This window comes from Leucopleurus acutus, assembly GCF_964270905.1.
Source record: "Leucopleurus acutus genome assembly, chromosome: 11".
NCBI classification, from domain to species: Eukaryota; Metazoa; Chordata; class Mammalia; order Artiodactyla; family Delphinidae; genus Leucopleurus; species Leucopleurus acutus.
The window spans coordinates 59,344,494-59,372,192 of record NC_139152.1 but is presented as its reverse complement, the minus strand read 5'-3'; the positions used below and the strand labels follow the sequence as shown (position 1 = coordinate 59,372,192).

At 33.9% G+C, this 27,699-nt stretch overlaps 1 protein-coding gene across 1 annotated transcript in view; it reads right to left on the bottom strand.

Moving 5' to 3' along the window:
• Positions 1-27,699, bottom strand: part of TRHDE (thyrotropin releasing hormone degrading enzyme) — a gene marked incomplete at its 5' end in the record, with an annotated part of 412,544 nt that overhangs the window by 74,383 nt on the left and 310,462 nt on the right. Inside the window, 5 exons of the mRNA XM_082849811.1 lie at positions 6,496-6,551; positions 6,656-6,789; positions 16,774-16,862; positions 22,009-22,196; positions 22,858-22,923. Coding sequence (XP_082705937.1) covers positions 6,496-6,551; positions 6,656-6,789; positions 16,774-16,862; positions 22,009-22,196; positions 22,858-22,923 — 533 coding nt within the window. The remainder of the gene's footprint in view (positions 1-6,495; positions 6,552-6,655; positions 6,790-16,773; positions 16,863-22,008; positions 22,197-22,857; positions 22,924-27,699) is intronic.

The window sequence follows — 27,699 nt, the reverse complement described above, 5'->3', positions numbered from 1 at the left end:
ATTTTATCACTTTCAGGATTTCATAAGTATTTAATTGTAATCCTTTTGCACACACATTCTAGTGGCTTAACAAAAGATAAATAAGAACATAATCTACACATGGTTACTTCTCCCAAATGATTCTAATATAAACAGCTGAAGAATCACCCTTCTCTCCCTGCCCAGTGAGTACAATATAAAATCCATTTTAATCAGTATTCCCAGTATTCTATTATTAATAACTCTTATGATTCCATTATAAAACACAGCTAAGGAAGAAAAATGTTTATACTGAGATTATATAGCACTTTCAAAAAAGAAAAAGGCAGGAATTGAGGAAAGAATTCTGAAACTAAATATCCTTTTTGAAATCAGAATTTATAAAGCAGTAGACAATGTCAGAGGGATCCAGGATTCTTAATCAGGTTTTGCATAGCCATGTTCAGGTGAAGTGAAGCAGTCCTGTTATCTCCATAACCGAGTGGGGAAATCAGGACAACATGTCCAGTCTGCCAAGGTATTTCTCATAAAAGGTTTCTAAGTCATTCCTTCTCAATGTCCCCTACAAAAGGTCAACACATTACAATTTAAACGTCCAGCCATCAACACAGGAAAAGCTACTCTTCCTCTAGCCCAGTTCAATATGAAGTTGCTTTTTAGGTACATAACGCTCCTATTTTCTGCAATGAGCAAAGAAGTAATGAACACATGTTTGGCAGGGGAAACTTTAAACAAGGTACAGGAGAGCCATCCAGAAGACAGAATTTCTAATAAAAACTATGACAGAGGAAGTCTCACAAGGAGCAGGTTAGTACCAATCAGCTTGCAAACATTGTTAAGGCAGTTTTAACAATGCTGCTATCAGTCCTGAAACTAAAGCCCAGAAACAAAAACAATGCATGAGGGTAGGTTTGAGGTATTCTCTTAGTCTGCTTCTTCATGAGCCATTATATTTTCACTGGCTCACATACTGAATTTCCAGTTCTCCTAACATATCGCAGATTTATAAATTCAGAAACAAGTTGATAAAAATGTATTTATTAATTTTTTAACTTATACCGTCTTCAAAAATGTATTAACTACTACTGATGACAGCTCACCAGTACTTAGAGCACTTCTAAGTGTGACATTCATAATCTCCAGGTACAGGTTCTTGTGCTTATTGTTAATAAAACACTAATACTTTAGAAGATATAACTGCTATCTTATTTCTTAACAAAATTTGCAAACTAAGTTGTAAGATTCTGTCCTAGTTAGGCTTTTTTAGGTGATTGGCTCCTTAATGGAATAGCCTGTAACAGAATTTTTTAAATATGCTATGCAAGCTAAAAATATATGTTATGACATTAATAATGCAATAATCTGGCATGTGTTCTACAATACATAATTGAATTTTCCAGGAAACTGGTGACTAAATAAGTAAATCAATGCAGTAACTGCCCAGGGCAAAGGTGGTGATGATGATGGTGATGATGATTTATCTCTGGAACTCTTACATATGAACAAATGTTCCAAACAATTTTCACGTATTTTGATTATTTTCAAACAAAATACCACATAGTTCCACAATCCAGCTCTACACACTTTTATAGCTTTTTAAAATCATACTCAGAGCATGTTAATGACTTTAAATATCCAAATCCAGTGGATATCATACTTCCTAAAGCTCATCTTCCAAATTTCCAGTTTCTACTACATATTAAGCTAATAAATAACTTCAGTAAGAGTTCTTACGTTATCTAGCTGCCAATTCCACTCCTTCTCAAATCTATGTTTCAATCAATTTGTTGCATGAGCATCACTGTGGTAACAGTTCTCTTGCCCTAAATCCATCCTCTAGTTTACACATTTTCCTGCTCTCATTTTATTACTTTTAAAACTTTAGTAGATTTCCATGGCAAACTTTCATTTTTCTGATGGTATTTCCTATATGATGTCCTCCATAATCTTTCTAGACCACATTAATTCTTTATATGACAACATTTGCATAATATTTTATTCATCGTATTGACATACTGAATATAGTTAATTGTCTACAGTGTACTGTCCCTGCTAGACCATGAATTCATTGAAAACAAGAAATGCATCTGTTCATTTTTATATCTCTCAATCTAGCAATGCTTCATCAAAACAAAAACCAACAAGAAACATGAACACCCAACAAAAAATATCTAGGCATTTAGTCACTAATTTCAAAGTTCAAGTCATAACACAATGATATTTGCGAGGCAATTGATTAATTCCTTACACACAAGTAATGAAAATTAGAGCATCTAAGTGCAGAAGCAGTGCCATTTCCTATAGAAGCGTATACCATAAAAAATGAGGAAACAATATGACATTTCCAGAACCAATGTAAATAAAGCTACAGAGCTTGACTTAGGGACCTAAAAAAATGGGGAGAAACAACATGTTTTGATATTGGAAAGCTCACATTTGAAAATATGTTAATTCTTTAAAAATTAACTTATAAATCCAATCAATGCATATTCAGTCAAAACTGCAGCAGGATTTTTAATGGGCTTTGTCAAACTGATTTAAAAATCTATACTTAAGAGAAAACACGTAAGATTTTGAACAAGAACAAGAGAAAATGTTGTCAACCACAACATACTATAAAGCTAATCAGAGCAACATGGTACTAGTGCCAAAAACAACAGAGACCCAGTTAAACAGAATTGAATCAATTCCCTAAAATATAAGCATTTTCATAAAGATAAAGGTATCATTTCAAATCTATGAATAAGAAAGTCCTTTAAACAAATAGGATTAAATAATTGGTTATAAATATATTAATGTTAAAGAAAATTAGACCACTCTTCCATTCTATACATAAAAACTAATTAGAGAAGGAAGGGTGAGGAGATAGATGCAAAAACAAAATAGCTTTCAAATAAAAAATGAAATATTTTCAAAATGTTCATATAGAGAAGGTCTTCTATGGAAGTCAGAACCAAAGAAACAGAAAGCTACAAAAGGAATGATTTAACATATAAATTAAAAGCCTTTGAGATGATGAAATACACCACAAAGTATAAAAAAAAATGACAGTGTTGAGAGAAAATACTGTAAAATTGTTTTCTACAAAAAGGAGTAAAATCCAAAAAAATCCAAAATATATAGGAAAAGGGTAGGAAAAATACCTCACCCATCTTCTATTAGGCTTTTGTTTTTCCTTTAACTAGGTAACAATTCACAGAAGAAAACAAAATACACATGGCAGATGTATATGAAAAGATGCACAAGTTAATTCAACTAGTTCTGTAACAGCTTCAAAAAAATTATTTTTGCTGCCATACTGTCAAAAATGTAAAAGATGTATATACTCTTTATTATCATGAAGGGTTTGGGGGCACTGGGCCCCCAAACTGTGGCTGATGGAGGGTTCTACTGGGAAACCCTTTGGAATACAATTTGTAATATTTATCAAAAATCTTATACTCTTTAAACCAAAAATTCCTCTTTCAGGAATCAATCCTATAAAAATACGTATATGTGCGACAAAAGACTGTTCAAGCACACTCAGTGCAGTCTTGATTATAATAATGAAGATTTAGCAACACTGGAATAAAGCTCCTCAGATTTATTTTTATAAATGAGTAGAAAACAGAATGTATTTCTGTTCACGTAAAAAAAATTAAACTGTATGGAAATGTTTAAAAATGGCTGGACTTGGGCTTCCCTGGTGGCGCAGTGGTTGAGAGTCCGCCTGCTGATGCAGGGGACACGGGTTCGTGCCCTGGTCCGGGAAGATCCCACATGCTACAGAGCGGCTGGGCCTGTGAGCCATGGCCGCTGAGCCTGTGCGTCCAGAGCCTGTGCTCCGCAACGGGAGAGGCCACAACAGTGAGAGGCCCGCGTACCACAAAAAAAAAAAAAAAAAAAAGGCTGGATTTATATACAGCAAATATTAATTTTATCTGTGAAGAGGGAGGGTAAGAGCTATAGGATGTCATGGAAGGAGTAAAAGAAAATTTTCACATTGTTATCTCTCTCGTTTTAATCACTACAACTAGAATGCATTCATGTGGTTTTTATATATTTAAAAAACAACCATAAAAAATACCTAGAATATGTGTACTTAATTGCACAAAAAGATAGTGGGCCTGAAAGTTTATAGTTTGAATAATTAATAGTTAATTAGCAATTCATTCAACAAATATATATTGGTATAATCCTGTACCAAAGATTAAGTTAGGCAGTAGTAATACAAGGATGAGACAAGGCCCTGCCCTCAAGATCACCCAAAAATCACAGGGACCCAGAAAAGTAGTTGAACTACAAGGTGACAACTGCTAAAGTACAGATCCACAGGATGTCACCTTATTCTTTCTGGGAAGGACAGACAGGTTTCAGGTAAGGCTGTGCAAGTGAAATTTTATTTTTAAGTGAATAGCAATATTCCCAACAGACAAGGGGAGTGGAAAGGAATTTCATATAATGGGCAGTCACCCTGACCTGAGGTCATAAGCGCTGCTGTGCTACTATCTGCAGTTGAATGTCACCCCTCCACCCCTCACTTAAAACCTGTGCACCCTTAGCTAAGAGACTTAACCCCTCTCAACCTCCACGACTCAGCTATAACATGGCTGCAGTAACCACACCCACTCCATGGGTTTACTGAGAAGACTGAACAAAATCATTCATAAAAGCCTCAGTACAGTACCTGGAACATACATATTGATAAATATTTGCTACTCTTCTGTTTGTTATCTATTAAGAAGCCAAAAGGAGCATGGTGTGTTCAGGAAACTGAAAGAAGACTGACACAGGTTGGTAGCAAAACTTTGAAACATTTACTAGAATACACTGAAATGTGAATAACCCTTAACTCCAAGTGACTGCAGGGTGTTCCCAAGTAAATGCAGAATAAATCTAATCTTGTATTTATTTACTTCCATGCTAATAGGAAAATTATCTCATGATCAATAGAACAAATTTAAATATATATTCAAGGAAATTTGCACATTCCCCTGGTAAATTTGTATAAATGATAATGAAATTGTTTACTTCAAATGTTTAAGTCTTCCAAAATTGTTATTGAAAGCAATGTTCTGTATTAGACAACAAGGAATTTAATTTTGGAAAAAAAAATCATCTACTAAAATTAAAATATTTCATTAAAAAATAGCTTCTATCATTTAATGCAGATGAGTCAAAGATCCTTTCAATTTCCATCTTTCCATCTGCCCTCTCTCTTTAGGATATCACTACTTGTTTGCTTTCTCACCATCATTTCAAACACGTAAGGATTCATATGAACTACCACTTCAAATCCGCTCAATCTTCCTATATTACCTGGCTCTTCTATTACTGCATATATATGAAGCCCTGGCCCTGTCAATTACTAGCTATATGACTTTAGGTAAGTTACTTGACTTCTCTAACCCTCAGTCTCCTCATCTATATAATGGGAATAATAATAATAATACAGATCTGCTTATCTCATAAGGTTGTTGTGAAAATTATACAAATTACTATATGTAAAACAGAACAGTGCCTGGAAATTTATGTGTTTAATTAACTGGTAATATTAGTTCTCTTCTAGTTCCCTAACCTTTCCTTGTGGAACTCTTAACATAGCTCTCTTTTGCTTGCTTCTCTCTCAGGGCAATGTTACATTAAGTACACTCTCTTACTGGCTTTCTTAACTCTCTAAACGTCTATGTCAAAATAATCTTCATGTTATATCTAATGCTTTCTTCAAAGTCTTCATATCTTACTTAATCTTTATCTCCACATATGACTATCTTGTCAGGCTTTTCTCCACCTCTATCATTTCTAAATTTTTGTCCCATAATATCAGATTATTAAAATTAAAACTATACCGATGTGAACAATAAAAAATATTAAAAGGACTGAGTTATTTTACTATTTAGCCTCAAAATTGAGTAAAATAGCTTGGGTTTACGATCAACATTACTTTAAAGGAATAGCTATTTAATGACTATTCAAAAGAATAACTGATTTTTAACATTATAAATCTAACTATGAAAATAACACAAATATTACTATAACTAGTACTATAACTTCTGCTACAAGATTGATATATATTTTGTCCAGAACAGCTTTACCCAGTAGAATATTTATTTCTGTCTTGCAGCGCAAGATTTTCATAATGAATCACATTCAAAAATACATTAAAAAAAAGATATACTAGTATATGTCATGAAAAAAAATGCCGATGCTTCAAGATACTTTACATCAAAAATTAAATATGGCACAATGGTCATTTTGTAGAGTTCATTAATGAAATTGTAAAAAGAGTATTAATCTTGAGTGTTAAATTGAACTTGTGGCAAAAACTGATCAAGCTTTTCCTGACTCAGAAATACCCCATGGCTACTATTGACCAAGAATTTGGGACACTGATTGTAATTCATATCCAAACACAAAGGGTGTGAGACAGAAATTATTTTTAAAAGATTTCTTATTCAATACATATACACTATTTAGCTTAATAGAGGAAGTCTTAAGGGCATTAGTTTTATTGTGGAGAGCCACAGGAAAACATACCTGGCTAGGCTGAAGGCATCGTCGATCAAACCTGCTCGGTTACTGACAGAGAGAACCTATGAGGGCAACCAAAAAAAAAAAAAAAAATGGAATCACTTAGGATTAAAATGGCAGATGTTCATATGTCAAAACAGATCTTTGATGAGTAAATCCAGTTTACCTCATGTTTCCTGATTAATTGATCAATTAATAATCTCCAATTCCTTAAATCATAGTTGACTCTAAAATAGCCAGTTTGATTGATGTTCCCCAGTAACCAGCTTCCTTTGTCCAAAGAAGTTATTCTGTGGTGTTCTGAAAACAGCATTTTAGGGGGTAAGAGAGATTTGCAATTTTAAGGGTTAAAATAGAGTGAAGTATGTTTTCTTAATACCAGATATCACAGTACCAATAATTAAAAGAGGACACCATCCTAAATACCTAATTGAAATCTACTCTTTAGTCAATTAATCACTATAGCTAGAATTTGCTAGAAAACCTTTAGTAGCTTACTCATTATTACTCTTGATAAAACCCTGTTATGTATATATAATTTTCTTTCTCAAGATAAATGTAACCAAGAAATCTACTACTGTATTCATGTGGCTTCCAGTTACATTGTATATGTATCTGTGGAAAAGGCTTCAGGTGCACATTCTACTTATTTTATTCAGCAAGAAAGTGATTAAAATAATAGGGCTCATTTATTTGAAAGTCACTGTTATTTCTTACCCTTTTCCTTGTGCTTTCTTGGGATGTGCTAATAAATAACAGACTTTCCAGCATCATCAATAATGTTGGAAAAAGGAACCTCATTTATTTAAGACTCTAATATTTCTATATATAATTAGAACAAAGATAATAAATTCTGCTTATTGAAATCACTTTGGAAAATGGTAACTTGATTATATTCGCTGGTTAATTCAATTAAAGGAAGCCAGTAAAAGTAATCTTATAACTTACATATTTAACCCCTTCAAATATGATACAGATAGAGAACTCATTCACTTTTAATGGCAGCCTTTATTGACTTCCCAGAACCATAGTTTACAATTCTAATTATTTTGTTGCTGCTACCCTCAGGACTCATGCTTCATAGAAGTTGCATAATGTATGAAGTTTACTTAAAATTCATATTTTATACACACACACACAGGTCTATCTAATTTCCACAGTGACTCAAAACCACACAATGCATCATGGAAACCATTCATGTCAGCTCTGAGTAAGAGGCACAACCTCTAATTCTCACTCTATTATCCAAGTTTTTACACATCAGACAACAAAACAAATTTTATTTTTACTTTTCTTAAGCGCTGAATTTACAGAGTACTTTCTCTTAAGTAAAAGCCATACAAGAAGAGGTTATACCACAAAAATTAATGAATGAATGTTAGAGATCATTAATTGTTCACGTCTAGAATGGGGTGGGCTAATGTAACCAACACATGTTACATATTATCAACTTTCAGAAATACAGTAAAAAAATACTTAAACATAAATGTATACTAAACATAAACATCTAATCTTTAATGTTTCAAAGAGCACTTCAACTTCTTGACACCTTTATTAACAGTATGTGTTAGAACAGATAAAGAAATGAGGCTCAGACAGGTTAATTGAATTGTCTGAGATAGTGCATCTCAGGTATCCTGACTTCCGTGCCCTTTTTACCACGCATACTCTGTTGATACAAGATGGTATAACGTTCTTATTGTATATGATACTGTATACATTTTCATATTCTTATATTAATTTGAAAAAGGGGGAAATAACTTGGGAAACAAGAATTATAAAAGGAGTACGAAAACTTCTTGTAAAATTTTCCTATATATAAATGTTTGAACTTATGCCACTGATCGTCTTTTGTCCTCAGTAGAACTTATAACCTAAAGCCCAAGTAATGGCATTTAAGGCCCCTTCTAATTCTATGATTCAATGGCAGAAGGGGATAGTTTTCTTAGTTTGAAATTTTACCCAGCTTAATCTGTGGTACTTAGGAAAATAAATCTGTCAGATATTGCTCTAAAATATTTATAGCTTCCCAAGTTTCTGATACTTTATATCTGCAGGTTTTTTAAAAATTTAATGTATTTATCCACACAATTTCTGTGAAGCTTTAGAATGTCACCCAATTTTACAGATGTAAAAATAAAAAACAATAATCTAAAAAATGGCATTTAAAAAACAAGTCCTCATAAAGAGAGATTTTAGTTAATCATGTCTGAATTCACTGAAGAAAAATTGATTGAAATATTGAGGATACTGTTTCCCTTGAGCAACCCTAACATTGTCTTCAGGAATAAGATTTTTATAGCAAAACATATTTAAATTGTTATTGAATTCACATAGGTTAAGAACAAGTTTAATCATTTTCATCTAAGAAGTGATTATTATTTAAAGAAATTACAATATTAAAGGTTTGGGTTTAATATATGAACACATGATTAAACTTTTTACAATTTTGAAATGGGCATCGATTTCTATGATATTAAATCTGTTTTTTAAAGTTACTTCCTCCTGACATTTTAGATAGATGGCATAACTTAACTTCATGTGATGCACTTGGTTCTAGTTTTTTGAACTTTTGAATTCAACAATGTATAGGTAGAATAGAGACCAACTAAAATAGGACAACAATCCCTATACCGTCTAGTCTGAGAAGAAAAAAAGGCAAGCATCTATTGTTGTTTAGTATTCTATTGTTAAATTAATAACTAAAACCTGAAGGTTATTACTGTTCCTGAATATTTTTACACCTTGGTTATAAATGAAACCTTTGGAGAAATGATTCCCTGAAAAGTTTTCTAATAGATTTTTAAATACCTTTTTCTTTCTACTTAATTATATCTCTAAAATGTTCTTCAAATTAACTAACGGCAAGCAATGAATTTTAAAGAGATCTTTTTCAATAGCCTAATGAGGTACAGTATGTGATGAGTACCATAATAAAAAGTATGGAAGTTATATTTCAAGTGTTCGTAATAACAATTAAAATTTATATTTAGAATATATCCAAAATGGCACAAGACTTAGATTATATCAAGGCAAAAAGTAGTTGTCATTTTATAGTATTTTATATCTTTATATTTTATCCTTCCTTTTGGAATAAAAAGAGAAAGGATATCAGATCTTTCTACTCAGTGTTGGTTGGTTGCAGAACAATCAGAATTTAAAACACATAAAAAAGTGAACCAGGGTAACAAGGGTAACAGTGTGAAACAAATTCAGGTATAATAACACATACTAGTTTTCTCACTGGACTCTTGTGAGAATAAAATTAGATAATGCTCTGTAGAGATTATAGAGAACCATTCCTGTGTACCCAGTGGCAAAGTGTCAAAATTGACAGATCTGCAAAGTAACCTAGCAAAGTATTAAAAGCTTGTGTGTGTGTGTGTGTGTGTGTGTGTTGTAAATAAACTTAGAAAAGAAAATCAAGCTCCTAAGACACTTTCAGCAAGTTATTTCTCAAGCCTTAATTTTCTCATTTGTAAAGAGGGGACTAAAAAATATGCGCTCTTTTAGGCTTGTAACTTTCATATGAGCTAATATTTAAGGAAAGCGTTATACCATTATGCCATTTTTAATGTTTACTTCGAATTTGCAGCATCAATTTCCCTTTTATTTTAAGTCTTATCTGTCCTAACATTTTTTTAAACATCTTTATTGGAGTATATTTGCTTTACAAAGGTGTGTTAGTTTCTGCTGTATAACAAAGTAAATCAGCTACACATATACATATATCCCCATATTCCCTCCCTCTTGTGTCTCCCTCCCACCCTCCCTATCCCACCCCTCTAGGTGGTCACAAAGCACTGAGCTGATCTCCCTGTGCTATGCGGCTGCTTCCCATTAGCAATCTATTTTACATTTGGTAGTGTATATATGTCCATGCCACTCTCGCACTCGTCCCAGCTTACTCTTCCACCTCCTGGTGTCCTCAAGTGCATTCTCTACATCTGCTTATTTATTCCTGTCCTGTCCATAAATTCTTCAGAACCACTTTTTCTTTAGATTCCATATATATGTGTTAGCATATGGTATTTTTTTTCTCATTCTGACTTACATCACTATGTATGACAGACACTAGGTCCATCCACTTCACTACAAATAACTCAACTTCGTTTCTTTTTATGGCTGAGTAATATTCCATTGTATATATGTGCCACATCTTCTTTATCCATTGCTCTGTTGACGAACACTTAGGTTGCTTCCATATACTGGCTATTGTAAATAGTGCTGCAATGAACATTGTGGTACATGACTTTTCTTGAATTATGGTTTTCTCAGGGTATATGCCCAGTAGTGGGATTGCTGGGTCATATGATTCTTCTATTTTTAGTTTTTTAAGGAACCTCCATAGTGTTCTCCATAGTGGCTGTATCAATTTACATTCCCACCAACAGTCCAAGAGGGTTCCCTTTTCTCCACACCCTCTCCAGCATTTATTCTTTGTAGATTTTTTGATGATGGCCATTCTGACTGGTGTGAGGTGATACTTCATTGCAGTTTAGATTTACATTTCTCTAATGATTCGTAATGTTGGGCATCTTTTCATGTGTTTGTTGGCAATCTGTATATCTTCTTTGGAGAAATGTCTAATTAGGTCTTCTGCCCATTTTTGGATTGGGCTGTTTGTTTTTTTGATATCGAGCTGCATGAGCTGCTTGTATATTTTGGAGATTAAGCCTTTGGCAGTTGCTTCATTTGCAAATATTTTCTCGCATTCTGAGGGTTGTCTTTTTGTCTTGTTTATGGTTTCCTTTGCTGTGCAAAAGCTTTCAAGTTTCATTAGGTCCCGTTTATTTTTTTTTATTTCCATTTCTATAGGAGATGGGTCAAAAAGGACCTTGCTGTGACTTACGTCATAGAGTGTTCTGCCTATGTTTTCCTCTAAGAGTTTTATAGTGTCTGGCCTTATATTTAGGTCTTTAATCCATTTTGAGCTTATTTTTGTGTATGGTGTTAGGGAGTGTTCTAATTTCATTTTTTACATGTAGCTGTCCAGTTTTCCCAGCACCACTTATTGAAGAGGCTGTCTTTTCTCCACTGTATATTCTTGCCTCCTTTATCAAAGATAAAGTGACCATATGTGCATGGGTTTATCTCTGGGCTTTCTGTCCTGTTCCATTGATCTACATTTCTGTTTTTGTGCCAGTACCATACGGTCTTCATTGCTGTAGCATTTTAGTGTAGTCTGAAGTCTGGAAGCCTGATTCCTCTAGCTCCGTTTTTATTTCCCAAGATTGTTTTGGCTATTGGGGGTCTTTTGTGTTTCCATACAAATTGTGCAATTTTTTGTTCTAGTTCTGTGAAAAATGCCATTGGTAGTTTGACAGGGATTGCATTGAATCTGTAAATTGCCTTGGGTAGTATACTCATTTTCACAATGTTGATTCTTCCAATCCAAGAACATGGTATATCTCTCCATCTGTTTGTATCATCTTTAATTTCTTTCATCAGTGTCTTATAGTTTTCTGCATACAGGCCTTTTGTCTCCTTAGGTAGGTTTATTCCTAGGTATTTTATTCTTTTTCGTGCAAGGGTAAATTGGATGTTTCCTTAATTTCTCTTTCAGATTTTTCATCATTACTGTATGGGAATGCAAGAGATTTCTGTGCATTAATTTTGTATCCTGCTACTTTACCAAATTCATTGATTAGCTCTAGTCGTTTTGTGGTAGCATCTTTAGGATTCTCTATGTATAGTATCATGTCATCTGCAAACAGTGACAGCTTTACTTCTTTTCAATTTGGATTCCTTTTATTTCTTCTTTGTCTCTGATTGCTGTGGCTAAAACTTCCAAAGCTATGTTGAATAATAGTGGTGAGAGTGGCAACCTTGTCTTGTTCCTGATCTTAGTGGAAATGGTTTCAGGTTTTCATCATTGAGAACGATGTTGGCTGTGGGTTTGTCATATATAGCCTTTATTATGTTGAGGTAAGTTCCTTCTATGCCTACTTTCTGGAGGGTTTTTATCATAAATTGGTGTTAAATTTTGTCAAAAACTTTTTCTGCATCTATTGAGATGATCATACGGTTTTTCTCCTTCAATCTGTTAATATGGTGTATCACGTTGACTGATTTGCATACATTGAAGAAACCTTGCATTCCTGGGATAAACTGCACTTGATCATGGTGTATGACCCTTTTAATGTGCTGTTGGATTCTGTTTGCTAGTATTTTGTTGAGGATTTTTGCATCTATGCTCATCAGTGATATTGGTCTGTAGTTTTCTTTTTTTGTGACATCTTTGCTTGGTTCTGATATCAGGGTGATGGTGGCCTCGTAGAATGAGTTTGGGAGTGTTCCTCCCTCGGCTATATTTGGAAGCGTTTGAGAAGGATAGGTGTTAGCTCTTCTCTAAATGTTTGATAGAATTTGCCTGTGAAACTATCTGGTCCTAGGCTTTTGTCTGTTTGAAGATTTTTAATCACAGTTTCAATTTCAGTGCTTGTGATTGGTCTGTTTATATTTTCTATTTCTTCCTGGTTCAGTCTAAGAAGGTTGTGCATTTCTAAGAATTTGTCCTTTTCTTCCAGGTTGTCCATTTTATTGGCATAGAGTTGTCGGTAGTAATCCCTCTTGATACTTTATATTTCTGCAGTGTCAGTTGTTACTTCTCCTTTTTCATTTTCAATTCTATTGATTTGTGTCTTATCCCTTTTTTTCTTGATGAGTCTGGCTAATGGTTTATCAATTTTGTTTATCTACCCAAAGAACCAGCTTTTAGTTTTATTGATCTCTGCTATCGTTTCCTTCATTTCTTTTTCATTTATTTCTGCTCTGATTTTATGATTTCTTTCCTTTTGCTAACTTTGGCATTTTTTGTTCTTCTTTCGCTAATTGCTTTAGGTGTAAGGTTGGGTTGTTTATTTGAGATGTTTCTTGTCTCTTGAAGTAGAATTTTATTGCTATAAACTCCCCTCTTAGAACTGCTTTTGCTGCATATGATAGGTTTTGGGTCATCATGTTTTCACTGTCATTTGTTTCTAGTTATTTTTTATTTCCTCTTTTTTTCTTCATGATTGCTTGGTTATTTAGTAGTGTATTGTTTAGCTTCCATATGTTTGTATGTTTTACAGATTTTTCCTATAATTGATATCTAATCTCATAGTGTTGTGGTCAAAAAAGATACTTGATATGATTTCAATTTTCTTAAATTTACTACGGCTTGATTTGTGACCTAGGATATGATCTATCCTGGAGAATGTTCCATGAGCACTTGAGAAGAAAGTGTATTCTATTGTTTTGGATGGAATGTCCTATAAATATCAGTTAAGTCCATCTTGTTTAATGCGTCATTTAAAGCTTGTGTTTCCTTATTTATTTTCATTTTGGATGATCTGTCCATTGGTAAAAGTGTGGTGATAAAGTCCCCTACTATTATTGTGTTACTGTCAATTTCCTTTATTATGGCTGTTAGCATTTGCATTACGTATTGAGGTTCTCTTATGTTGGGTGCATAAATATTTACAATTGTTATATCTGCTTCTTGGATTGATCGCTTGATCATTACGTAGTGTTCTTCTTTGTCTCTTGTAATAGTCTTTACTTTAAAGTCTATTTTGTCTGATATGAGATTGCTGCTCCAGCTTTCTTTTGATTTCCATTTGCATGGAATATCTTTTTCCATCCCCTCACTGTCAGTCTGTATGTATCCCTAGGTCTGAATTGGGTCTCTTGTAGACAGCATATATGTTGGTCTTGTTTTTGCATCCATTCAGCCAGTTTATGTCTTTCAGATGGAGCATTTAATCCATTTACATTTAAGGTAATTATCAATATGTATGTTCCTATAACCATTTATCAGTTGTTTTGTGTTTGTTATTGTAGGTCTTTTCCTTCTCTTGTGTTTCTTGCCTAGAGAATTTCCTTTAGCATTTGTTGTAAACTGGTTTGGTGGTGCTGAATTCTCTTAGATTTTGCTTGTCTGTAAAGGTTTTAATTTCTCCATCGAATCTGAATGAGATCCTTGCTGGGTAGAGTAATCTTGGTTTGTAGGCTTTTCCCTTTCCTCACCTTAAATATGACCTGCCACTCCCTTCTGGCTTGCAGAGTTTCTGCTGAGAAATCAGCTGTTAACCTTATGCGGATTCCCTTGTATGTTATTAGTTGTTTTTCCCTTGCTGCTTTTAACATTTTTTCTTTGTATTTAATTTTTGGTAGTTTGATTAATATGTGTCTTGGCTTATTTCTCCTTGGATTTACCCTATTTGGGACTCTCTGAGTTTCCTGGACTTGACTGACAATTTTGTTTCTCATATTAGGGAAGTTTTCAACTATAATCTCTTCAAATATTTTCTCAGACCCCTTCTTTTTCTCTTCATCTTCTGGGACCGCTATAATTCGAATGTTGTTGTGTTTAATGTTGTCCCAGAGCTCTCTGAGACTGTCCTCATTTCTTTTCATTCTTTTTTCTTTATTCTGCTGTGCAGTAGTTACTTCCACTATTTTAACTCCAGGTCACTTATCCATTCTTCTGCCTCAGTTATTCTGCTATTTAATCCTTCTAGAGAATTTTTAATTTCATTTATTGTGCTGTTCATCGTTGTTTGTTTGCTCTTTAGTTCTTCTAGGTCCTTGTTAAATATTTCTTGTATTTTCTCCATTGTATTTCCAAGATTTTGGATCATCTTTCCTATCATTACTCTGAATTCTTTTTCATGTAGACTGCCTATCTTCTCTTCATTTGTTTGGTCTGGTGGGTTTTTACCTTGCTCCTTCATCTGCTGTATATTTCTTTGTCTTCTCATTTTGCTTAACTTACTGCATTTGGGGTCTCCTTTTTGTAGGCTGCAGGTTCGTAATTCCCATTGTTTTTGGTGTCTGTCCCCAGTGGGTAGGGTTGGTTCAATGGGTTGTGTAGGCTTCCTGGTGGAGGGGACTGGTGACTGTTCTGATGGATGAGGCTGGATCTTGTCTTTCTGGTGGGCAGGGCTGCGTCCGGTGGTGTGTTTTGGGGTGTCTGTGAACTTATGATTTTAGGCAGCCTGTCTGCTAATGGGTGGGGTTGTGTTCCTGTCTTCCTAGTTGTTTGGCATGGGATGTCCAGCACTGTAGCTTGCTGGTCGTTGAGTGGAGGTGGGTTTTAGCGTTGAGATGGAGATCTCTGGGAGATGTTTTGCCATTTGATATTACATGGGGCTGGCAGGTTTCTGTTGGACCAATATCTTGAACTCGGCTCTCCCACCTAAGAGGCTCCGGCCTGACACCCGGCACATATTTTCATAATATGTGATGATGTGTTAAAAATACAACAACATGAAAATTTGAATAAAAATTCAACTGGCAAAACAAGTGTTTATATTTCTGTTAAGCAGATTAGATTCTGCTGTGAGACCTTTTTCTTATATGTATTTGTGTATGTATTTTAAGCACTTATATCTCCCTAATAGGAGCAAGACTGGGGAGAAGAAACAATATTTTTGTTGTTTTTTTATACTTCACCTTACTTCAAAAAAAGATTTGTGGTTGTTTAAATTACACTTACAAAATAGCAAGAAAATATAAAGTAGCAGAATGTGAGAAAGGAGTAAGAAAAACAAAATGTGGACATATTTGACCATTTAAATCTAAATGAAATGTTACAGAAAAGATGATAATCGGTTTTTTCTTCAATTCAATGGAAAACAGAAATAAAAGAGACCTGTTTCACACTCTAATATGAAGCATTTAGATTGGATTCAAGAAATAGCTTTCTGACAGTGAATTGAAATAGGTAACTATCTTATTTGAAGATATTTAGAAATAGAATAGAATCTCATCTTTCTCTGCTCCTTGAGACTTGACCCTACCTAAGGGATGGTTTCATGACCTAGCAAGCCTCTCCCTTCTGGCCCTATAATTATCTAATTCTACAGAGAATATTGCCTCACCCATTCTTTAAAGAGCCAGTCTGGTAAAGAGAAGATAGCTGAAAAATGGAATTGAAAAATGTGGCCTATGTTTCAGTATCTGGCATACTGTTCTACTGGGAGTTACGATTGTAATTCTGTTCCATTCGGGATTATAAAATGGTACAGTTTAAAGCGGTTAAGAATAGTACTACAAGTACTTAGATTTAACTTTTCTCTTTACCATCAAAGACACAAATAAATTTAATAATTATATCAGCGGACTGAAATTAGACTATGTAGAAACTATACTATATTATACTTAAATGTATAGAGGTAATTCCTCTATATTGTCTTTCTAATTTGTCTTTATTCACATTTTTATAACAGCTGATATAAGAGGTTAAGTTGCTAAACAATTATCTGAAACCAAATTCTCAGGGGAGAATATATTTTTTACCTGATTTGTTAGACACCCAAATAATTGCTTCTGGAGACACATGGCTTCTATTTCCTACCACAATAGTTAATGGGATCTGCCACAGGTAACTGCAAAATAAAAGAGAAACTTTAAGAATAAAAATGGTTATAACAAACAAACAACATTTCCTATGCACCTCCTATGTGATTTTTCTTATTCTCTTTAGGAGAATTTTTTAAATTCCCCAGTCATAAATGTAAGGAATAGGCCAAGAAGATGAATTCACTCTTTCAATGTCGCTAAGCAGACTTGGCCTCTAAGAGTTTTAATTTCAAAACAAAAGGTGGACTACCAACAAAACAATTTATCTTGGAAAAAAAGATTTGAATTTTACATGAGGAATAAAAAGTAGCTAAAATCTATAAATCTGAGCTGCACCATATATTGAGTAAAGTCTTAAAATAACTCCTTTCTACTTGATTCCGCATTAGATTAATGCCCATTCCAGTGCTTTCATGCATTTACATTTCAACATTCTCCTCATTTACTTGTTTAACTATTCTTAAAAAACACTTTTGTCAGATTTTATAGAAAGGATAATACAGCACTGATAAAGTTATTCAGCAAAGTAGGGACAAAAAGCAAAACTGATCAGATCCCCCTAAAATCCAGATCAATACAAAGAACACCGTGGGACACAATGCTTTGTTTTCTGAAATGGAACTTCCAAATTGATGTGTGAAATCAACCACCAATGTGCAGGGATCAGTCATGAGTCTCAGCTATTAAAGAGAAGCATTTTCTAGAACATGACTTTTTATAGGATAAAAGTTTAGGCCTAAACTTGTACGTGAAGTAATATCAATTTAACCTCAAATGAGCAACCGGAGATAAATTGGATAGTCTTACAATAAAATCCAGTGACTACATTTTGTTCCCCTAAAATATAGCCAGGTTACGTTAACCAATCATTGCACTATTAGCAACAGGGATATTCAACAATATGCAGTATGAGAAAAATATTTCTGACCTGAAAACTATAAGAATACTCTATGAGCTCAGTAACTATGGGAATTAATGGAGAATTGAGAATTTTTCAGGGAACATGTCTGGGGCTATGTAGCTAAAAACAGAATATGTCTTTTGATGGGCGAGGACATCTCCAAATCTGTCATATGGAATTTGATTATTATTTTATCATTTCATGTCTCCCATTCACAATAATCAGAATTTAGTAATAGCAAAAATCCAAATGGAAGACTGGAAGAAATTCCTAGTGTTATATCAACTGCTATCTCCAACATAGAAAGTTAATATGTTTAAGATTCTAAATTTTAAAAGTATATGCTATACTTAATCAGACAAACATTTTTGAGTGCCACCTATGTGGAGACATGCTGCTATATAGAATGGACTCTGGACAACTGATCAGCAAATAAACAACCTATTGTAGCGAAACAGGTATTGTTTGTAGGGTAGACATTGGTGAACGCCAACCCATGTACACTCTTTAACAAATATCCCCAAGCTCATAACATGATACCAAGAATATGCCACAAGTATTTAATAATGGATTTACTGTTAGGAAGATACAGAGAATTTATATAATAAATTTATATATAAATATATATAGCTGTTCTCTAAAAATAATGATTCTTTTTGATTAACTGAAATTATTAGGTAAGAGACAACAATGCCTGACTCTGCATCTGATTCTCAAATTAAACTATGAACTCATTTTTGTGTACCTAAGATCTTTCAAAAGCCTGGAAATGAAATGCTTAAATAAGTTTCTGTTGAAATGGATTGAATGAGACTGAATTGAAGTAAAATAAAAGGAACTATATCAGTCTATAATAAGACAGAGATTAACTTTATGAAATTGATTTTTTTAGTACAGATTGTCTATATAGAGTTGGGGCAACTAAATTTTGAAGGCAAATAAATATCAGTTGAAGGGCCAGAAATATATAAAATTGAAGATGTTTAAAACTCTTCAAGGATAAATGTCTTTTTTTGTAGCGTGATCATAAAATGTTTATGAAATAGTATTTGCCCCTAATATAAACATACTTATAATTTTACATTTATTTAAACTGTATCCTTCTAAATAATGAAACTAGAAATTACAATAAAAATTGGTATGTTTTGATTATGAGTTTTAGCAAAAGTCTCTAAAGTCAAGAAGGAGAGATTCATATCAATACCTGCATTGTTGCTTACAGACAATTCCACATACAAGAAACTTCCTAAATGGCAGACACTGTACTGTATAGCAATGTTCAGATGCAAAAAAAGAAGTTAACTTTAAGGTATTGTGATACAAACATTGGGGCATTTTGTAAAACTTTTAAAATACCCTCTATATTTTTCCTAAGAATGTTTTTGGCCTCTATTCTGTGTGTGTGTGTGTATGTGTGTGCATGTATGTATACACAAAATCTATACATTGTCACAAAGACAAAGTAAAAATTACAAATCACCAAGCACATCTGAAGTTTATATCATTTCTGAATTGCTATACTATCAGTACTATACAAGTTATTTTCCTTAACTTTCCAAACAACACATATTTGATCTTTGCACCAATTTCATTTTTAAGATCAAAGAAGGCATGGCAATTATGTTGCTTTATGATTACAACTTAAAAGGCTAGAAGACCCTAAACATTGTGGGTGAAAAGCTCTGTGTGGTGTGCTGTAAAAACATCCAAAAATGCACTGAGTTATGTTAAAAAAGAAACTAGAAAAAAGAACCTGTGAAATTAAATTGTGCCCTAGCCCCTTAAGTTTAACTTGAATTTTAGTCATCTCATTTTAAGAAGAAAAAAACAAAAACAATGCACTTCAAAAGACCCTCAAGATATTTTTTATTTAACAGTCCCTAGGACTACCTCTCTTCATCGTAGGTCACATTTTTATAATAAAGCAATGTTTATTCTAATGATTATGTTAAGGCAGAAAAGCGTAGGTGCTTATTTTAGCTGGAGTGAAAAAACTTTTTTAAAAATGGTACCAATATTAGTGAAGCATTAATGTACATGCCATGAAAAATGGTTCCAAGGTTGCAAACATCGGACCCAAAACAAAAGGAGATAAATATAATTCTCTGTAGCACAGGACTCCAAGAAGCTCCATATGTATAGGAGACATTACCGAACATTACAATGTTTTAACTTTATAAAGAAAAAAAGCTACACAAATTCACAATTTCCCAAATACCAAAATGCTAGCAAATATTTTAGTCAATTTCACATATCAACTAACTTTATGCAATTATTATATAAAGATCTTTCCTTTCTATGCTGTAATATAGCTACCACATATGAAAAATATGATTACTATATACATTAAAAATGTTCTAGGCATGTTGTAGTGATATTCCAGTGTCCTCTACAAAATTGAAGACAAAGAATTGATTATACAGTCACAGAAAATATCCACAATTCATGGGTTTCCTGGCGTAAATGGGCACTATGTTTTACTGCATTAACTATTTGCAGTATGTGATAAAGATCTAAGAAGGTTACAGACAAAGGGCAGATAGAATTGGTATTGAAGCTTTGACCACAATGTTATAGTGAATTAAATTATCAATAATATAAAACTGAATACTAAAATTTCAACTGCAAACTTTATTATTTCAAAATAGATATAAAATAAATTTTGAGACTGATGGAATGCCATGCATTGCATTATCTCACTCAATATTTTCTATGCCAAGTTCTCAGCATTCAAAACCATTCATATGATTTTATAACTGCAGCAAAAGTAAAGCCCTGTAAAAGCTTTGTATAGGTATATATACCTATACAGCCTGGGAGAAAGTCTTCCTTTAAAGAGTCAGACTTGCAGCCGATACATCTGGCTCATATTATAGGTTGACAGAGTATTTTTGTTCAAAATTTGTTCTGTCATCTGCATGTCCTTTATGTTTTTCTGCATCAGTGATGCTTGTGTAAGAATGATCATTCTCAAAGGCAAGGCCTGAATCTCTCTAACTTTGCCACAGTCAAGTAGTTTTTATGTACTTCCCGACAAGGCCCGGGTTGATGCCTAAGCAGGGTTCACCTGGGGCCAGACGGTGGTTGACCAGAAGCAGTGTTTGGCAGCTGTGAGGAATCCAGGCTGGGTGAAGGGTTGACCCAGTCAGATCCTGACAGTGTGGCAGGATAATACCCTGTATTCCACAGGTGCAAACAGTTAGATTACAAGGGCAGTCTGCTGAAGGACAGTGTATATAATGAGCAGGAGACTTAAGACAATACTTTCTTAAGTGGGTTCCCAATTTAGTCACCAGAAAACATTCATGAATTTCTCAGTCACTTCTACCTGGACCCTGTCTTAGAGATAACAAAGAAAGCTTAATGCATGTTTCACATACCCTAGATACTGATGGAAGATAAAATCAGATTCCTAATATTCCAAATGGGAGACAGCCTGACCAGTCTAATCCCAACACCTCATTTTATTTATTAATTTTGCCCTCCAACCCTCCCTGTCCCGCTCCCAACCTCTTATCCGGATATCTTAGAAAAAAATAAAATGAAATGATTTAAGTTCTATCTTTCCCTGGCTCAGCTTTAATAAAGCACAAAAGAGTGGGAAAACATGAACTAGAAAAGAATCACTACATGCTGAATTTTCAGTAATGAAATAAGAATTTCAAATGAAAGTTAAAGTAACAACAAGTCAAATTCTATGTATGTTGTGTTAATGGTTTTTAAACACTAAAAGTGAGGGAAGAGAATGTATTTTGATACTAAGTGGCATTGATACTTAGACCATTTTAAATGGATCTAGTTTGAGTTCCTCTGGCTCAGACACTATTTAGTCTGGCTGTGGGTTTTTGTTTAACTAGTCTTTCTGAATTGTTAGTTTCTGTTCTTGTCTATTCTACAAATCTTGGTTTTCTCAATACCATTTAATCCACTTCAAAGTATTTTAACTTTCTTAAATTTAATTCAACAAACATTTACAGGGAAAAGTAAAAAAAAAAAAAATTACACATTATTGTGTTAAATGACCATGATAATTTAAATCCTGTCTTCTTAAACAAAATAACTTTAGCATGCTGCCACCTTGATAGTTAAAACATCTGGAAATGGGAGTAAAAGAGGGTTCAAAATGAAAATACCATATGTAAATAAAGAAATGAAAACTATATTTCGAGTACTTTTCATAATTCTGTTATCAATTCTTTTTACAATGTTAAAATGCAAAGTGGAACATAAAAAACAAAAGCAATTTTTTCACATAAACAACAGAGTTGTACCTGTTATTTTGAGGTTCATGTGCTTTAGTTTTAGCACTGATGTCATAAATAAAATGTTGCTGGGTAATTATTATTCTATTTTCTGCTGTTGTATTTCCCAAGATGGTGATAACAGGATAACCCATCTGGAGTGTCCACTGATCCATTACTTCTTGTATATTTACATACTTTCCATTCCTTTTTAAAGCCTTTGTAACCAAAATTGTATAAATTAATTTTATAAACATAAACTATAAACATAATTAACATTAAACCATTTTCATGTTTACTTTTATGATTTACTTAAGTATGAAAACATTTAAAATTGGTGAAACTAATATAATGTGTTAGTAAAATTAATTTTCTTGCCTTAGCTTAAGCTTCATGCATATATATATATATATACATAGAAATAAAAACTTTATTAACATTAAAGTTTTTACCTAATGGAAGATGAAATATATTTTATTATTAAAGCAAGTACTTACTTGCAGCATCTTTAAGCATCCCCAGTATGTCTAGTATTAAACTTAAATACTTGCTATTCACTTATAGAGAAAAAGTTCTTTACCATCTATATTTCACTCAAACATGAATATCTGACACCCTATTAAAATTATATTTCAGAAGTATTATCATGTTTGAAAGTAGGCAAGGTATCTTTAACTACCATTGTAGCTGAATTAATTTTAAACCTCATTATCCTTACAATATAATACATCAAATATAAAACAAGAAAGCAATATCAAGAAAAGGGAAATATAAAAAGTAAAAACAAACCATCAGTGTCAATAAAAGTTATGAATGTTTTATAAACTCAATTCAAATATTCAAGAAGAGGCTTTGGCTTTCAAGCTTCCTATACTTTACCTCTGATAGTGTATTCCAGAGATCATTTCTGGCTGCATTGCCATACTTATGAATAGTTAAGTAATCCTACAAAGAATATAAAATTGTAATTACAATTCAAAGGCTAAGCAATTTCCAGTAAACACATTTACTTCTCAATTCGGTTAACCATTTCCATTTGTTGGAACTGCCTTAACACAAGATAAAGACGTGCAAATAAGGTGAAGAATCTCATTTTAAAATATTCCAAAGAGATTGAACTACAGCATATTTCTTAATTAAATCATCAAACAATACTAATCTCTTAAAATTTATTTTCATAGCCATAATCACTTCTTATGGATTTCCAGGGTCAAAGATCTTCCTCTAATTTAGCAAGTCAAACTCAGGGAATTTTGAAAAAACTACCTCTGCAATGAAATATTTAGGGGACACTTTCTCATCAGGCTTGCATGTTGAAGTGTTGAAAAAAATATCTTGTTTTGTGGAAAAAGGAAAAAAACAACCTGACTGATATATACTGATGTGAAGAGGGATTGTTTTGCCAAAAAGGTGATGACTATCTCCACAACTTGTCCAGTTCCCTGTCTCTCTGCAAAGGACAGGCTGCCTAATACAAAAATGATATATACATTTTCCCATGAGTTTGAAACACATATTAATATTTAATAAGAAAAGGTCAATCCTAAGTTTATTTAATACTTTTGAGCTTAGGACTTCACATTTCTCATTTTCAATCATTAGTAGTTTAATGTACACACTTTCTGATTCATGTCTGTTCCCTTCTAAGAAGCATGGTTTATGTCACTGTGAATGTGTTATTTAGTTATGGCTACTTGGCATTTTTTTTTTCTGATTCCAAAGTGGAAAAATCAATAGAAATGTTTTATATTATGAAACAGTGTCCCCTCCTTCATCTGAAACTCCATTATCTCTGCAACACCTAGGTAGTAGACAAAATCTTAACTTACATCATAGTACTAAAACTGGAAAAATTTTGCTGACTCCTTTCAGTACTTTATGTAGAGTGGAGTACTTTGGGGATAATTAAAGTTGGGGAAGCAAATTTTCTGAAATACAAATTGTAGCACCTGTGACAGATTCAGCTTTCTTGCTAACTCACAGCACAGCAAATGGCAACTCCCACTTAATCAGACTGCTAGAGATGCAGTACTCAACACTAACTTAGCAACCACAAATTCATTGTCGTCATCAGGTGTTAGGAATAACTTTACTGAAAAAATACAAGCCTGAATGACCAATCTGAATCCTAACTTCGGCTTTGAACATGCCACATGAAGCATTTTCAATTAGAACTCAAGGACCAGGATTTAAATCAGCTATTTCAGATTTAGTTGTCAGAATTATTTTTTATGCTTGTTTATCACTTAAGTGAATAAATTTGGGGAAAATAGGAATTATGAAACATAAATTTTATTTTAAATAAATAATAATAATGCCATAATAATAAAGTTTTAACATTAGAACTATTTATTATTGGATTCTGTTTATGCATAGTGCTGCTAGGATAATCAAAAAGAGGGAACAAAGGAATACTACATAGACCTTGAAAGGTCCAATACATAACTACAGGTTTCTCTTCACACACAGATCATAAAAATCCAACGGTTCATGATATGAGTTGACCTTGGCCCAATACTCATCATCAACTTGAGCTCTTGGTTCCCTCCCCAATTCAGAATAAAGTTCAAATTTACATTTCAAGCAGGCTGGAATGGCAATTATCCAAGTTTAGGAAGGCGCTCCAACTTGTCTGCCTCAGTATTCAGGGCAGATCACATGCCTTCTTGGACTCCCTGCAGCCCCCGTTTTCGGGTGTTACTGGAATCCTACATATGTCACTTCTTTTCTCTGTTATAAAACTCAAATGTTTTCCTTAGTTATTTTAACCTTCCTCTTGCACAAATATAGTCATATTTTGAATTGAGGAAATTTTGCTTTGTCTTTGCAGAATTACAAAACCACTTAAAAGAATAGTGAGTGTGGTTTTTTGATGATCAATCATTTATTTATTTGCCCATTCCACAAAATGTTTGGTGCACTTTGCATGTGCCAGGCAGCTCACCAGGTGCTGGAGCAACAGTGGTGGAGAGAAGTTTACTGAGAATAACTAGAAATACTGAGATGCGATTTGTGTAGGAAGGTTTCTATGACGGAAACTGGGGAAGTCTTGGTACAATAACCACTTGATAAGATGAATCAAATATTTGCTATGAGATTGAATAAGAAGATTTTAAGTTCTGGTCAAACCTCCAAGTCAATGAATATGGACATAGCTGGAGTTATGAACCTGAAATGAAAATTTATATTTATATGTATGAAAGTCAATCAGCAGTAGATTTGACATAATATAAAGTAGAAGAATGATTTAATATTAACACTGGAAAGAGAATTGTGGGTTCTCTATACAGAGTATTTCAGAAACAGTAGAGTTGTTGAAAAGAGTAAAACAAAGATGACCACTAGAATATTCTTAAGGAACATAACCAACAATATAAACTGATTAAAAGTTAAAAGCAGGGACTTCCCTGGTGGCGCTGTGGTTAAAAATCGCCTGCCAATGCAGGGGACACGGGTTCAAGCCCTGGTCCGGGAACATCCCACATGCCGCGGAGCAACTAATCCAGTGCACCACAACTACTGAGCCTGCGTGCCACAACTACTAAAGCCTGCACACCTAGAGCCTGTGCTCTGCAACAAAAAAAGCCACCGCGATAAGCCCACGCACCACAACAAAGAGTAGTCCCTGCTCACCGCAATTAGAGAAAGCCTGCGCACAGCAACGAAGACCCAGTGCAGCCAAATAAATAAATAAATAAATTTATTTTAAAAAAAGTTAAAAGCATGTTAAGCAAAAGTATATTCTGATACATAAAGTGCAGGAATGGGAGTCTGACTGTCTTTGTTCAAATCCATATTCCAACAGACCCTAGTTGTATGATCTCTGGCAAATCACTTAACCTCTTTGTACCTGTCTTCACATCTAGAAAATAAGGATAATAAAAGTACCTGCTGCATAGAATTTTTCTGAGAAATAAATGATTTAATATCTGTACAGTGTTAAAAAGCGAAGAGTGCTTAACACAGTAATGTCTATTCAATAGACAGTAGCTGCCAGAATCTTATTAATCATTTCAGGTTACAGGTTGGAAAACTGAGTAACAAAAGCAAAAGCATCAGTAATGATGAAAACAATATTTGCCTCCCTTTTAGCACTAAGTTGCTTTATATTTTATTTCATTCAATCCCAAGATGACATTTATGAGTTAGATGTTATCATCAACACTTAATAAATCAAAACACTGGAACTCAGAGACTCCAGCCCATGTCCAAACCCCATATCTGTGCACACAACTGTTGACCCAAATCCGGTATCTACGAGATGACACACAGGTGACTAAGAGTCATGTTCAAAGCTGAACTCATGTCCTCCCCTATATCAGCTCCTTTTGGGAGCCCTTCCCCAGGGATGACTCTTCCATCCACCTCGACCAAGGAGTCATCTTTGGTGCCTTTCTCTCCCTTTCCACCACATTCAGGTAATGATCCACATCCTAAATAGCCCCCTAATATTCCCCCTTCCTTTTAGCTGTTTGACAGCCACTCTACAGTATTTTGCCCAGATGACTACTACTGCTACTACTTCTGCTTTGTCCCTTTCAAGTCTAATCTCTTTCATGCAGTCATGCATGAATAATTTTCATCAAATATACATATGAATCCCTGCTGCCTTCAGAATATAGTCCAAACATACCTCAATGTAACTTAAAGGTGTCCCTCATAGTCTGGTCCCTCTGTACCTCTCCAATCTCATCCATTACTTTGTTGGCCCCCTGCCTCAACTTAACCATTTTCACCTTTCTTGCAGATGTCTAATGCTTATTTTCTCCCTTTTCTAGTTCCCTGCACAAGCAGTTCTCTACACACTCTTTTCTCCTTTGCCCATTTAAATTCAATTCAATCTCCGGGACTCAAGTTTGCATGTCCTTCGGGAATCCTTTCTTGCCCATTCTCACCCCCTTCCTAATTCTGAGTTAAGCACCCCTCTTATATTCTTACATGCTTCACCATATAAGAGCAATTATCACACTGTTATAATTGTCTGTTTACTAGTTTGACTGCCCACATAGTCTGTAAACTCCATGAGAGTGAGGACCCTGTGATTCCTGTTTACCACTATTTAACCAGCATCTATGTGCCCAGCCTGGTACCCAGTAGATGCTCAATATATTTGTGTGATTTCTGACTTTCCTTATGCAATATGCCTTTCTGTTGACAGCTGACAATGCAGTAGAGAGAGATTTCTTGTACCTATCATGTTCCCCCTAAATGTCATATTTAAACACTAAATACTTAATTTATTATTTCAGTGAGTATTTGTTGCATATATAACTTGCAACGATATATGCAACTGGCCCTGATGTCATCAAAAGACTGTAAACTGTTGGGTATGAGACCGTTTTTTGTTTCACTTTCTTTGCTAACAAGTGACACGGTTCATAACATTTTATATATAAAAGCCAATGGGACTAATAAAGACAAGGGGAAAAGTAAAAAGTGAGCTGAGGAAGTAAAGCACTATTATCTTTTAAGATTTATGTGGAAATAATGATGGAATATTTGCTCTACTATCAACGAGCCCTTCAGCATGTTGAAACAGAGGATCAACCATATAAATGGTTTATTCCTCAGGACACGGAGGGACAGTTTGATAAAAATCAAAGAGGTATGGACTGGCTTGTATGTGTTCAGCTGCAAATAACAAAAAGTCCACCCTGGGATGACTTTTTTAATAACAAGATTTATTCTTTCCTACCATAAGAAGGTAAGATAGAGCCGCAG